The sequence below is a fragment of the Canis lupus genome, chromosome 13, assembly GCF_048164855.1.
Source record: "Canis lupus baileyi chromosome 13, mCanLup2.hap1, whole genome shotgun sequence".
Taxonomy (NCBI): domain Eukaryota; kingdom Metazoa; phylum Chordata; class Mammalia; order Carnivora; family Canidae; genus Canis; species Canis lupus.
In genome coordinates this window covers 54,575,238-54,590,128 of record NC_132850.1, presented here as the reverse complement: position 1 = coordinate 54,590,128, position 14,891 = coordinate 54,575,238, and the positions used below count along the sequence as shown (strand labels likewise).

The 14,891-nt window shown below is 42.4% G+C and overlaps 1 protein-coding gene across 1 annotated transcript in view; it reads right to left on the bottom strand.

Moving 5' to 3' along the window:
• GUCY1B1 (guanylate cyclase 1 soluble subunit beta 1) overlaps positions 1–2,694 on the bottom strand; it is a 47,431-nt gene extending 44,737 nt beyond the window's left edge. Inside the window, exons 1-2 of the mRNA XM_072773754.1 lie at positions 2,599–2,694; positions 2,148–2,221 (exon numbers count right to left, since the gene is read on the bottom strand). Of these exons, the coding sequence (XP_072629855.1) occupies positions 2,148–2,221; positions 2,599–2,601 (77 nt within the window). The 5' untranslated portion in view covers positions 2,602–2,694. The remainder of the gene's footprint in view (positions 1–2,147; positions 2,222–2,598) is intronic.
• Between the last annotated feature and the right edge of the window lie 12,197 nt (positions 2,695–14,891).

The window sequence follows — 14,891 nt, the reverse complement described above, 5'->3', positions numbered from 1 at the left end:
GACCCATATGATTTGTTTCCTTTACCAGAAAAAACGATTTTGAATGATTTGAGCTATTAACACTTTAACAGATTAAGGACACTGTTCAGAAAAAAAAAAAAAAAAGAACACTGTTCAGAAATAAAGATAAAATTAATGAGTTAAAAGATATGGGTGTTTAATTAAAAATTAATATATTGTTTTTAAAAATACAACGTAACAATATTCTTAGCTTACTTCAACAGAATTAAGTTCTCATACCACTGGAATTTGAATATTTTTAGATAGTCTGACCTTCTCTGGGGAAAATATGGCCAATACAAACAGATCACTTGATAATTTAATTTTTGAAGATTTCTGATACATTTCTCTGTAAAGTATAATTTTTCATCTTTCTATTTAACTGGTTTAAGATGGTAATGCGCAGGACATTCACTCTACATCTGGTCAAAACATGTATTTAGCCATCATAGGTATCTTTTGTTGTGCTCTCAAAATTTTAAACATATTGTCATAGCATATTCACCCAGAAATTTGAGGATTTCTACATTACGGATGAGAAAACATGTGGGGGGTATGCATGATGCTTTCATAAATTCTCAAAGTGGCTTAAGAATAATCCTATACTTAAAATACACTGTCTAAAATCATGCTTTTGATGCCCGCCTTCTCTGTAACTCTAACAAGCAAAATACAAATTATGAAGGTATTAATAGATTCAAGCCCTAAAGTAAGTTTTAGCGCCTCAACACTCATTTGATTCAATCCATAATTTCCAAATCCCTTCTTCTCTTTATAATATGTAGATATGCCCTGTGGGTAACATAAATCGCTCCTGGAACATGAAATCATGCTCAGCCATACCGACCCTAGGAAGGGAAAAGTCACATCCTAAGTGCTTAATATTTAACCCAGGCCATCTCCATGGAAACAGATGTTTAAAAGAAATCATTATCCTGGAACTGCAGAATAAGACCTGTTAGAATTGATTGCTAATAACTGCAATATATTTGGGGGGAAAAATAGCATGAAAACATCACCCACTTGTTACAACAAAATGGAATCGGTGAGGTCAGGAAATGAAAGTAAAAGATACCAATGTGCTCTCCTCTGCCCACCCAGGTCATCCCTCTAAGTCCCTCTACCCCCGTTTCAGTGTGACAGCTTGTTGTTCCAGCCTGAAAACCCATATATGTCGTTCTGGTGCAGCTAGCTGGTTGTGCTCACGTTAAATGCAAATTTCAGCATAGTAACAGGGAAGAAAAAGGGAATTTTGTTCCATCGAAATGTTCAACGCGCCGGCAGAGAGGACCCATCCATCACTGCAGCGGCCTTAAGGTCTCAAGTGACTGTGCTTATCTCCCCCTCCGTGCGAAGAGCGGGGCCCCAGCGCCGGGTTGGAGCTAGGATGCTCCCGGGCGAGGCAGCCTTCGCCCCAGGGGAAGCCAAAAAAAGGGGGGGAGGGGATAGGTTTTGAGAAAATGAAAGGGAAAAAAAGACAATAAACATTCCCATTTTACTATTTCAGATGAGTAAATGCACTTGATCCAGTTGCTCAAGAATTCCCCTCCCGAGCAGTGAGCCTGGGCACACGGACAGGCTCCGGGCTCCACTGTTTTCCGTGTCCCGAGGTGCGAGGTGACCGAGGAGCCGAGGCTTCCTGCCGCTCTCAGGCTCCGGCTCTTTGAACGTCGCGGAGGCCTCCGCGGTCCCCCGGGCCCCTCCGCGTGGGAGCCGCCGGGGCGGGCAGAGCGTTCCCACGCCCGGGCCGGGGCGCCAGGCCGCCGTGACCCCCGGGGATCCTGCCCCTGCCGTTCGCCCCGGCGGCCCCGCCCCGGCCCCCGCCCCCGCCCCCCGCCCCCCGGGCCCGCTCCGGAGCGTGGGAGCGCAGCTGGGGCGCGGCGGGGGGAGGCATCTCCGGGGATGCGCGCGCGGGCAGGGCGCCCCGGCAGGAAGCGGGGGAAGCGGCGCGGCGCGGGGGGCAGCGCCGGGGCCGCCCCGGGACCCCGCACCCCCGCGTGGACACACGCACACGTGCACACACGCGCACACGCGCACTCACATGCACACACGCGCTCACATGCACACAGGCGCGCACACACACGTATGCACACACAGGCGCGCACACACGCACATGCACACACACACGCGCGCGCGCGCACACTTACTTGATGTCTTCCCACACCTCGGGGCCGTAGTTGCGGATCACCAGCAGCTCCAGCGCGTGATTCACGAATCCGTACTGCAGGGACAGGGGACACCCGGGCGTCAGGGGCCGGCGGGCTGCAGCATCCCCGCCCCTGCCCCCTGGCTCCGCTCCGTCCAGAGGGGCCTCGGGGCGCCCCCCCGCACCCCGGTAAAGGACTGAGCCTCCCGGTCGCCGTCCGCCCCCTCGCCGGGCCGCCGCCTTCCCCTCCGCTCACCTGTCGCCGCGCCCGGGAAAGTGGGGCGCCCCCGCCCCCCGCCCCCCTCGCCTCCCACACCCCCGCGCGCCCCCGCCGCACGTCCCCTTCCCGAGCCCGGGCGCTCGCGGGTCGGTGCAGGGCGCGGCCCCCCCAGCCCGCCGGGACTCGGGCAGAACGGCTGGCGGCGCGGCCGGGGCCTCGGGCGGGGGCTCACCATGGTGCGTGCGCCCGAGCCGGGAGGCGGCCCCCACGCGAGCGCGGCCGAGGGACCGGGCGGTGGCTGCGGCGGCGACAGCGCCTGGGGCCCGGGGGCGGGGGCGGGGAGCGGCGCGGCGGCCCGGCCCCTGATTGCCACCTCGGCTCAGCCAATGAGGGCTCGCGCCGCCGGAGGCTGGTCGCGGCCTCGGGATTTTGAACCGGGGAATTCGGGTGCTCGCGGCGCCGCGGCGCTCCGGGCCTCCCCGCCCCCGCCCCGGGGCCGGGCTTGCACCTGAGGCCAGTGCGGGGCCCACCCCGAGCGCGGTCCTAACCCTCCTGCGGGAGGGAGACCGCAGCTGTCGCGGCCCTAACCCAATGCGCTGCGGCCGGGGGGCTGGCTGCAGGGGGAGCCGGAGCTGCGAGGAGTGTGCGCGCGTGTGTGCGCGTGTGTGCATGTGCGTGTGTGTGCATATGTGCGCGCGCGTGTTGCAACCGGACAAGTCCTAAAAAGGCGCACGCCCTCGTGGCCCGCATCCTCCTGCTCCTCCTCGTCGCCTTCCTCCGTGGCTTGACCCCTCAACAGCTCCGGGAACCTGCAAGCTTGACACTTAGGCCCCGCACTTCGGGACTGCGCGAGGGAGGCCCCTGAATCGGTGGCTACCGAGCCTCCTGCCCACCCCGACTGTCCCCGTCGCTGCACTTCCCTGCGAGGTCCACCTGGAGCCTGCTCGCCTGACCCCGCCCCATAGCCGCGAGCCGTGACTCCAGGGGGGCTTGCACCTGTCCAGAAGGGACGCGGGCCCCCCCTTCCCCGAGGTAACAGCCGAACTGGGAGGCACCCAGCTCAAAATGAGCAACCTTTTAACTAACCTGCCTCCCAGCCTGCATCCTCCGGGCACTTCCGTTAGTGCTCTGAGCCCCACCACCTGGAGAAGGTGAGGGGAACTGGAACTTTCTGTGGATTAAAACTCTGCCCTGAGGGACATGATTGACGAAGGTTAGGTCAAAAGTGAGGAAGGAAAAGCAAGTATTGCTTCTAAGTCTCAAGTGGGCTGAGAAGCCCGGATTCTCTTCTATAATATGAATAGTTTACTGGGACAACAATTGGCAGAGAAAATGTCAAAGCCAGAAAACTGTACTGAGGTCTATGCTGAGGCCTAATTGTTAAAGAAATAATGGTCTAGAAAATAAAACAACACATAACTTCTAAAAACACTAATTCTGGCAATGACAAAATGATCGAATAAATTAGATCCGTACAAAGGAACGCTTTATACAATGTATGAAAGGCTAAACCATTATATAGTATTAACTATTAATTTTTAACCATTAAAATAGCCTGTTGCTCTATGCAGCTCTGTAAAGATAGATACATAACGGTACAGAAAAATTTGTTATTAAATAAGCAAATGGCACATGAATGTAATTATCCTTGATTTTTTAATGGTTTTTTTTTAATGGTTTTTAATGGTTTCATAGGATAAAATGCTATTTGGATGCTGACAAGACACACACACATTGCTGTAAGCATGAACTTTGGGGAGATGCACAGGAAGTCTCGATATGCCTATTGTCTCTAATTCGAACCGGTGGCTGGAGAGACCGAGACTTTTACATTTTGATTTATGACCTTCCATACCTTTCGATATTTTTCTATGAGGATGTGACAATTCTCTGACTTGTTAAAAAGAACGTTTATCATATCTCAACCTATCTTCTTTTGACCAGCAGTAGATACTTGCGGTGCCTCAGTCTAGGGTGCACTACCTTGGACTTTTCCTAGGAAAAGATAAGGAGAGGAAACAGCTCTCTGATGATGAAAAATGAGAAAAGTTTACCTGGAGAGAGATATGAGAGGAAGTGGAGGATGAGCGACCCTGTCAAATTCTGTTCTCTCTCTCTCTCCAAAATTCAAAATGCCCCCATCATTGCTCTTTCTGTCTGGTAACTTTGTGCACTGGTTCCCCTTCCGTCCAACACTTCTATTTACGGTTGTAAGTATATTTTATTGTTCTGTTTTCTAATTGTCCCCTATTCACTCGGAGTCCAAAAGATGACCTCTTCACTCCATCTTTGCCAGCTTTTGTTTGGCCCAGAAGATGCTACTACAAAGGATACAGATGTTTAGGGAGACAGGGGGTGCCCGCCAGCCAGGGAGTATCCCAAAAGGGGGTCACTCTGTTTCTGCAACCCCCTACCCATTGTTGCTACTGCTGTTCCTTGACCAAGTCGCATAGGAATACAGTCACAAGGAGTCTATGCAGGATTCTTAGCAGCACTGTATTACCCTGGTAGCTACCAGGGGCAGGCCAGCTCCAGATGACCCCCCATTTTAAAGTGGTGTTCTTTTAAATTTTTATTTTATTCATTTTTTTCAGTAAACTCCACCCCCAACATGAGCTCAAACTCACAACCCTGAGATTAAGAGTCTCATGCTTTTGAAAAAATTAATTAAAAAAAAAAAGAGTCTCATGCTTTGCTGACTGAGCCAGCCCGGTGCCCCTGGTATGCAGGCTTTTTCGAGCCTAAGGCAGTTGAGACCCTACAAGCTCAAGAGAAATTTTCCCCTTCCCTTAACTACATAGAAGAATCTAAACTGAGAGTCTTTTTTTCAGAATAAGGGTCACCAACAGAGATAAATTGTATCTGAGTGACCCATCTGTATGGCAGGACAGACACATAGTTATGAAATATCTGCCCTTCTTCTTGTCCTGCGAATTGCATTTCTTCTGTTAAAAAACAAACTTAAACCAAGTAAATTCGAAGATCTAATTGACTTTATTAAATAATTCATGAATCAAGCAGCACCCAATCTAATAAGCAGAGAGGCTGTCCGAGAAATGTTCAAAATGGAAGGTTTTTATAGAAAAACGGTGGGGCGGGGGGGAGGGCAAGAAGGTTATCATTAGCGAAAGAACCAATTGTTCCAGGTGAGGGTGGTTTCTGGGGGTTTGGGGGGAGGGAACCAAGATGTCTCGTGTCTATCACCTCATCTTTCTTTGGGAGAGAGAGAGGACCCAGGTGACATCTTCAGTGGTACAGATGGAAAAATTCTACATTTCTGGAATATACTATAGCTGCAATTACATTATGTTTTGAGCACCAGTTTGGGGACTCCAGGTAAGTAACACCATTTGGGGCCTGTGCCCATCTTTTAAGACTTTCCTCTGAAGTCTCAGACCCCTACGCCCTTCTCCTTGGCTCAGGATGCCACATGTACCTCATTTTGCCTGATAGTCTTTGTAATTTCTCTGTCGGTGTGGATTGCCTGTACATACACAATCGAATTGTATTATCTCCTGTTAATCTGTCAATCCAGGTAGAAGAACATTTGAAGGAGACAGGAATTCTTGCTCTGGGACAGGTGGCATGATGGGAAGGATACTTGGGCTCACCAGACACTGCTTGCCCTGGACCATAGGCTGCAGCTGAGAGGTCCTGGGAAATCTGACGGTCAGCTGGCAGAGGGTGAGATTTCTTACCAAGTCAGCCTCCCAGAATCCATCTGCAGAGTCCGGGGGAGCAAGAGTGGTGAGGATCCTTTTTGTCTCTTCCTACATTTAGATTAGCAGGAGGACATATGGGTGGAAGTCCCTCCCTGGGCTTAGCAACTCTTTGGTTACTGATCCCTTTCCGCCCAGAGATCATCTTTGTTTTCTTTTGTCTGAGTCTTTCATGTTGTTTGTCAAAAAGACTGGAATATGCATGTGAGGTAAAGGCTGTTGCCAATGGACACCATGGAAGCCAAGGCTGCAGAATCGGTGGGCAGGATCGAGCTGTTAGAGCAAGTGCCACTGAACTCAGAGATTCCCATGATAGGATATGTTGGTCACAGATGGGTTCCATGGACACTAGGCCATCTACCACCTTCAAGAAAACTTCCATGCCATCAGTTACGCTTTAAAACAGTCCCCAGCCCCATGGCACATCTCTTCTAGATATTAGTGTGGCTCCAAGAGACCCAGGTCTTAGATCAAGCTGTTAATGTGCATATTCCAGATATGAGTTTTTCTTTCATCCTGTTCTATGTCCTAAGAATTTGGTTTTTTGACCAGTGAGAATATTCTCTTTGGTCTCCACCATTCCAAGGGTGCCCTTACCAGGGTGCACTTTGATGGCCTGTTGAATGGATTGGGGTTTTGAGTCTCTCTGTCCTGCCTTGCCAGCTTTTCGGGAAGTTTTTCGTGAGAGATACAAACCCAAAGGAACCTTTGTCATCTCAACCTTCACTGTTTGTTTGTCCTGGAAAGTTTCACCTCAATAGCTCCAGCCTGATGTCACAGATTAATGGGCCTGTGACTGGAGACGTCTCATGTTTCCACCGGAGACCAGAGACACACACCAGCCTTACTACCTATGCAATGAAAGCCTTTGCTTTCTTGGACTAATTTCAAAAGTAAACTTTTGGATCGTGGGGGTTGCATCATGTAGGTCCTCTCTGGGCACTTCTTGTGGCTTTTGTTAAAAGACTAAAAAGTTTATTGGTTTCAGTTGCTATTACTAGATCTTACTTATAAACGGTCACATAGCAGATCCTTTAAATCGGTTACATTAATATATATATGTATTTACATACAGCCAGCAGAAGGTGAGATTTCTTACCACGTCAGCCTCCTGGAATCTGCAGAGTCCAATGAAGCAAGAGTGTATGTGTATATATACATATATATGTACATGTATAAAATATATATTTTATGTATAAAATATATATGTATAATATACATATGTATATGTATAAAATACATACATATATATTTATATAAATAAAATTATAATATTTTATTAAAATAGTATTAAATTATCAATTAATATTATATTAAATTAAAATATTAAATTATGGGATCCCTGGGTGGCGCAGCGGTTTGGCGCCTGCCTTTGGCCCAGGGCGCGATCCTGGAGACCCGGGATCGAATCCCACGTCGGGGTCCCGGTGCATGGAGCCTGCTTCTCCCTCTGCCTATGTCTCTGCCTCTCTCTCTCTCTCTCTGTGACTATCATAAATAAATAAAAATTTAAAAAAATTTTAAAAATATTAAATTAATAATTCAAATATTATTAAATTATTAATTAATGTTAGGTTATAATATTTTATTAAATATTATAAAATATTTTATTTATATGAAATATATAAGTATTTTTATATATGAAATACTTATATATAAATTTTATATATTATATATAATATTACATATTTTATATATATAAAAAAAGAACTCTCAATTGTCTTATTAGTAGCCTTTAAGGACTAGCCTTTAAGGACTCCCTTGACAAAATAAAAAGCAGAAATTAGACTTAAGACAAAAATAAATGTCCACATCCAATGCAAAACCCCCTTCTTAAAATCCAGCCTCATTTCCCTACAAGGTTTACAGAGATCACTCAGGCCTAATCGCTAGGTACAAAGTATACATGTTGCTGATGTAAATACCGAAAGCCAGGAATGACTTTAACAAAAGCACCCAGGTTGGCAATAGGGCTTGCTTTGTGGTGACCTGCCAGGGCTCTTGTAATCAGGCTCTGCCAATTTCAGACGTTATTAGTACGCAATATCCTTTACAGGTGTTTCCTAGACCCCTACTACAAAAGAACTGGTGTCCCCTGGACAGCAGCAGATCTTTTAAATTATAAAGGCCTTTTACCTCTACTTTCAAAAGATTCTACCAAATTTAGAAAGACTATCTGGCTATATTCATAACCTTCCTTCACAGAGGATAGAAGGCCAAAATTTTTCATAGGCCCTCTACAAATGATCAGTGAAAGGCCAATATTCAGGAGCTGATGGAAACCAAGGTTGAATAGTGTACCCAGGGAAAAAAAGGCTTTTGTTAAAATGCATTACACAGACTTTACAAAGACGTAGATCTTTTGGTTCCTCTCTTATTTAAAAATTATCCCTGATATAAAGAAAATAATTTAGTTAAAAAGGCTAGCCTGTCCTTTGATATTTAGGCTGTAATCCAGTTATTTGGGATAGAAACAACTGTTTCTGTCTTACAAATTTCTGCAAAACCTGAAATGCAACTCTAGAGGCAAGTTAAGATCATATATCACTAAACCTCACCTATCCCTATCAAAATGTTTGTAGATATTATAAAAGATCAGGATATTGGTACAAAGTTGTTCTGTACTTAAAAGGTAAACAAGGTAAATTTTAAATAGCAATTACCTTGAAAACTCTAGGGAAAAAATTTTATTACATTCTTTCTCTGTCCCTTTAAATGACAAATCTTACTGTATCTTTGAAATGTAAACATAGCCCACAGTTGCCTGACTCTGAAGAAAGAAAAAAAAAAAAGACAAACTACGGAGTCTAGCACCTCTAATAATGGGCAGATATGTTTCAAATATCCACCTTGCAAAAATCTTGGATAGTCACCCTGTGCCTTTGTGATACGAATTCTCTACTCCCACATTCTCTAGGAACTAAGAGGCATTCTTTGAAATGCAAACTTAAGGGAGAAATTTTTCATCAGGAAAAAAAAATATTTGAAAATTGAGGCTATAACATCCTCTCCACAAGTATTAGTAAAAACAAAAGCTGTAAGGTTTTGTTTGCTTCCTGTTATTTCTAAAATGTATGTCCATGTATATTGTAAACTAAACGTGAGATATTTTTTTCTACCTCCAGAAGGTGTTGCTAAAATTAATTGAAAAAGGGCTCTATTTAATGGATTTGAAAGCAAAATCTTGTAAGGATTGGTATTCCAAAATTCAGAAAGATAAGAGTAACCCAGATGTTTTCAGGTTCACATGATCTGAGAAAGCATTGGTATTAAAGCTAATTTAACATTGGTGGTTTAATTAAGATATATGTGTCTGTCTTTAGAATTATCAGCATTAAACATAAAACTTTTATTTTTTTAAAAGATTTATCCATTTATTTATGATAGACCCAGAGAGAGAGAGAGAGAGGCAGAGACACAGGAGGAGGGAGAAGCAGGCTCCATGCTGGGAGCCCAATGTGGGACTCAATCCCACAACTCCAGGATCGCGCCCTGGGCCAAAGGCAGGCGCTAAACCGCTGAGCCACCCGGGGATCCCTAAACATAAAACTTTTATTCTGCTTGTGTTGACTGGAAGTCAAATATGTCCATGATATTCCTGTTGCAAATTTTGTTAGGAAGAAAAGCTTAGAATGGTTGACTGTGTGTAGGGCCTCATGAAGTCTTATTGGTAGTCTAAATATAATTGTTAAGAACAAACTAAATAGATGTAAATAAATGAAAAGATGGGTAAGCTTTGACCAGTGAGAAATAGTTTCCAAAATATTTGGTAATCTAAAACTTTAAAGTTCTGATAAAAGAAAAAAATAAAAAAAAATAAAGTTCTGATAAGTTAAATGATGAGTCAAGTTAAATTTATTGAATATCTAGGTCATTTCCAAATAAGATAAAATAATGATGCATTAAGTACTAAACCTGCATTTATCTAATTTTGTCTTATTACAGGAAAACTAAAGTTAAATTTGGATCTTTTCATAAGCAGGCTTTATGCTTTATTGACAGATTGTACTGTGAAAAGTTTCTAAAAATTTTGAAATATATTAATAGATTTGCCAGGCTAAAGAACTCTGTGTAACAGTTCACAGTTGCTCACTTCTTAACTCTCACAAGAAATTGAGGTTTCTAAGTATTACAAAACCTACTCAATGTAATGAAGACTACTGGAAATAATAAGGGAAACAACTTTCTATGCAAGGAAAATATGATTTGTGATTTCAGTAAGAGAAAGTATGAAGAATAAGAGTATGGTTTTGTTTGGAGAAAAGAAAGTGGTTTTGTCTCAAAGTGAAGCTGGTTATTTGGGCAGGGAGGAGTGAGGACAAAGTCTGAATGTAAACGGGTTGCAGGTTTGTAGAAAGGGAATCTTTTTTTTTAATTTTTTAATTTAAATTCAATTAATTAACATGTAATGTAGTATTGGTTTCAGAGGTAGAGGTCAGTGATTCATCAGTCTTCTTAATACCCAGTGCTCAGTACATCAAGTGCCCTCCTTACTGCCCATCTACTCTGTTACCTCTTCCCCCCACCTACTTGCTCTCCAGTAACCCTCACTTTGTTTCCTATGGTTAAGAGTCTCATCCTTCGTGTCCCTCTGTGATTTCGTCTTGTTTTGGTTTTTTCAAGAGGGAATCTCTAGAGAGGAGTTACATGTGTGGTCAATGCTTGCTAAGATTAAGATAAATTTAAGTAAGCAAATGAGTTTTAATATCAAAAGTACACTAGTGCAGGGGCACCTGGGTGACACAGTCATTTAAGCATCTCACTCTTGGTTTTGGCCCAGTCATGATCTCAGGGTGCAAGCTCGAGCCTCACATTGGGCTCCGCCTTCAGCCCTGCGTCTGCTTGGGTTTCTCTCTCCCTCTCCCTCTGCCCCCACCTCTGTAATATAAATAAATACATTGCTTAAAAAAAAAAAAAAAAAGGACATTAGTGCAAAATATTTGTATTTTCTTTGTTAAAAGGACAAACATTTCTTGAATATCGGCTTGCCCTTAATAAAAAAAATAAAAGTTTTTCTTTACCTTTTAAGTTATCTACCTACCTTAAAAAAAATCCATGTTTTGCCGAAATAATTTGCTGTGTTTATTATATATAATTTATTATTTGTATGCCCTTGATTACATACAAAAACTGTGTTAATATTAAAAGAGCTAAAAAATTTAAAAATTAAAAAAATTAAAAAATAAATAAATAAAAGAGCTAAATTTTGCTCACAATTATGTAACCTTCTGTATTTGCCTTTGATATCTTTTATTGTCACTTTGATTAAATGTATAATTCAATATTGTTTTATAATGTTTCATGTTCATATCTAATCAAATATTCAATCCTTTTGATATTTTTTGACATACTTGCCAAAATGAAATTCTAAAATGAAGACTTTAGATCACAATCTAACCGAAATTTTCCAGTGGGCCCCTGGAAACATTTCCAAACAATGGAAGGCCCTGGGCTGAACCAGTGGGCCCCTGGAAACATTTCCAAACAATGGAAGGCCCCGGGCTGAAGGTGGTGCTAAACCACTGAGCCGCCTGGGCTGCCCTTAGATTCTATTTCTAGAGATATGTAATTAAAATAAGTGTTTTGGGACTCCTGGGTAGCTCAGCAGTTGAGTACCTGCCCCTGGCATGATCCTGGAGACCCAGGATCGAGTCCCACATCAGGCTCCCTGCCTGTAGCCTGCTTCTCCCTCTGCCTACGTCTCTGTCTCTCTCTCTCTCTCTGTGTCTCTCATGAATAAATAAATAAAATCTTTTTAAAAAATAAAATAAAATAAGTGTTCTAAAAATTGTGTAAAACTCCTAGAAAGCAGGGGCGCCCGGGTGGTTCAGTTGGTTAAACGTGTCCTCCGGCTGAGGTCATGAGTTCAGGGTCCTGGGATGGAGCTTCATACCTGGCTCCCTACTGGAATCTACTTCTCCCTCACCCTCTCCCCCTCTCTCTTCCACTAGTTCTCTTGCCTGCTCTCTCTCTCTCAAAGGAATAAATAAAATCCTTAAAAAAAAAAAAAAAAAAAAAAAACCTAGAAAGCTGATGATAATAACCAGGTATGTTATTATCTTGAAATGATATGTGTGTGTCACAAAATAATCAGATTTTCTTATCAATTGCATTGTAATGAACTCGAATCAGCTCTTTAAGGATAGCTATTTTTAAGTCTTTTCTCATTTATGGACAGTTAAACTGTTACTCAGATGTTCTTATTAAAAGCTTCCTATGGACCTGTTTCATCTTCAGTGAGACTCATGGGAAGAACTCTGAGTACACGTTTCTGATAGCCTTAAGATCATAAAATTGAACTAGGTTACATTTCTCATTTTACTAGAAAAACTGAATTCAAGCGGAATAAGAATTATTATCATGGGACTTGAATAAACTAAGGAAGATAATTATAAATTTTATAACTTTTTGTTTGTAACATTGTTGACTTTTCAAAAATGCTTTAGTTTTCTTGATTTAAGAAAACTTTTTGTCTTAAGCAAACTGACAGTGATTTGCTAAAATATACTTTTGTGAACAAATTGAAACATTTATGTTGCTTCCTATCTGCCCCCTCCAGAACTCAAAAACTGTTAATATTCTTAAAATTTTAACAGCAAAATATTTATTTGCATAAGTTCAATAGGAATCTGTATCTCTTAGGATACAACTGAACGCATTAGTTTTGCTACCAAAGCTTGGACTGGAATGTGATATTTGAGAGAGTGATTAGTAGAATCAGATACGATCAGATTTAGCTTTATGGAACCAATAAAGCCCTTCAGAAATATCAGCCTGGTCTTTTCGAGTTCCCAGAGCCTTGCAAGTGAGTAAGAAGGTCAGTTCCTGGCAAGTGTAAGAAACAATACTTTGAGGACCTTGAGAAGAAAAGAATTCACCCAAATCCACAGGTATTGCAGACATAGTCTGATGGCAAGTATTTGGCTTGGCTTCTGGCCTCAACAGGCTGTTAAGAGTTCAATCTAGAGGATCCTAATGAAAAGTTCCAGTAAAGAAGTTTTTAAAGAATCTATATGGTTCTTGCAGGACTTATGGAAATAGGCCAAGTTTTGTTTTTGTTTTTATTTTTTGAAACTAGACTTATCTTGCCAATTAGTGTTAATTTGGCTATCTTTGATAGAAATGAGAGTGATTATAGAGCAAAAATTTGTTTCAGTAGCCCATTTTTGTAGATATTAGATTTTGATACTATTCATTATAAACTGAACTAACTCCTGATTTATTCTAGTGTCCTCCAATACCTGGCTATACCTCTCTAAACTAATATTTGATTTCCCCCCCTCTTTTTGACTTGAAATCATTTGAGAGCTAAAACTACCCTTTTTCCTAAAGCTCTGCAAACTGAGTATAAACAACTAAATGTAAATTTCAGAGAAATTGCTACCATAATACATGTATAGACAATCTTTGTGTCTGTTGCTCTGTGGGCCATGCAACAAGATCCCCAGAGATATTTAAACTACAAATTGGGATAATTGGTCAGATTGCCACTGCCTGCCCTTACTCTATCTGAAGATGCTTGGAGCCTGACATCTAGAAATCTTGACTGGCTACCTTTGAGAACTCAGAAACTGGTTTGTAATTTGATCTAATCATTAACTGTTGCTTTCCTTTCTTTCCACTGAAATACCTCTCATTTAATATCTGACTATTTGAACCACAGGCCTAACTTTGAGAACACAACTGCATCACTGCCTCCTGAAATGAACTTACCTGAACTGACCTATTGTCAGGAATAAAGGACTAGTTCAAGGACATGAAACAGTATACCAGGTCATCTTTCCTAAAGTTTCAGAAGAGGGAACCATAGGGGCCAAGGCAGGCTGCCTCCAGATGAGCCACTTGGCAAGCAGACTATTCGAGCTGAAGGCAATTGAGACTCTAGAGATACCTGAGAAATTTTTACCCTTTCCTTAACTACATAGAAGAATCTAAATTGGGGATTTTTTTTCCCAGATTAAGGGTTAATAGCAGACATAAATGTTATCTGTGTGATACATCTGTATGCCAGGGCAAACGTCTAATTATGAAACATCTGCTCTTCTTGTTACCCTGTCAATCACATTCCTTTCCTTTCAAGTTCCAGACCAATACCCCCCTCTCCTTAGTTCAGGATGACAAATATGCCTCATTTTCCCCACTATATTTGGGATTCCTATGTCTGTGTAGATTCCCTATATGTAAGCTATTAAATTTGATCATCTCCTGTTAATCTGTCTCATGTCAATTTGACTCTTGGTCCAGCTAGAAGGATTCTGGAAGGGGACAGGAATTCTTGCTTCATGATACCCTCCTCTCTGTATACCCCATGCTGAGAAGAAGAATTAGTACTGTAAGAATAGGAGGAGCTTAAGGAATCTCTTAGCCAGCCCTTAAGACAACACTATTTGAAGCTTAGTTCAATTCGTAAAAGATGAATAAATAAAAAGGCAATATATGGCCTTCAGAAATATCAGCTAACATGACTTTCATTTTCAGCTAGTAACAATAGATTAGTCACATAAGTTAAATATTAAATGTATTGTAACTGTTGTTTTCAAGGCTTTTCCAGAGATACAAAAATAATAAACCTTAGGTTAGTGGCAAAAAGGAACACATTTTTGGAGGGTGTTTTCGGGTCTGTGCATGTGTTTTTCAAGGTTTTGATGTTTTGCCAGTTTTTTCTACCATGGAATCGGGGCTTCTATTTTTGGATCATTTCATGGAGCAACATGTTCCTTAATTTCAACAATTCTGATTTGATTTATATTTGTATCCTCCTTAACCTGCGTGGTTCAGAGCCCAATTAATATTTCTTTGTGGAGCC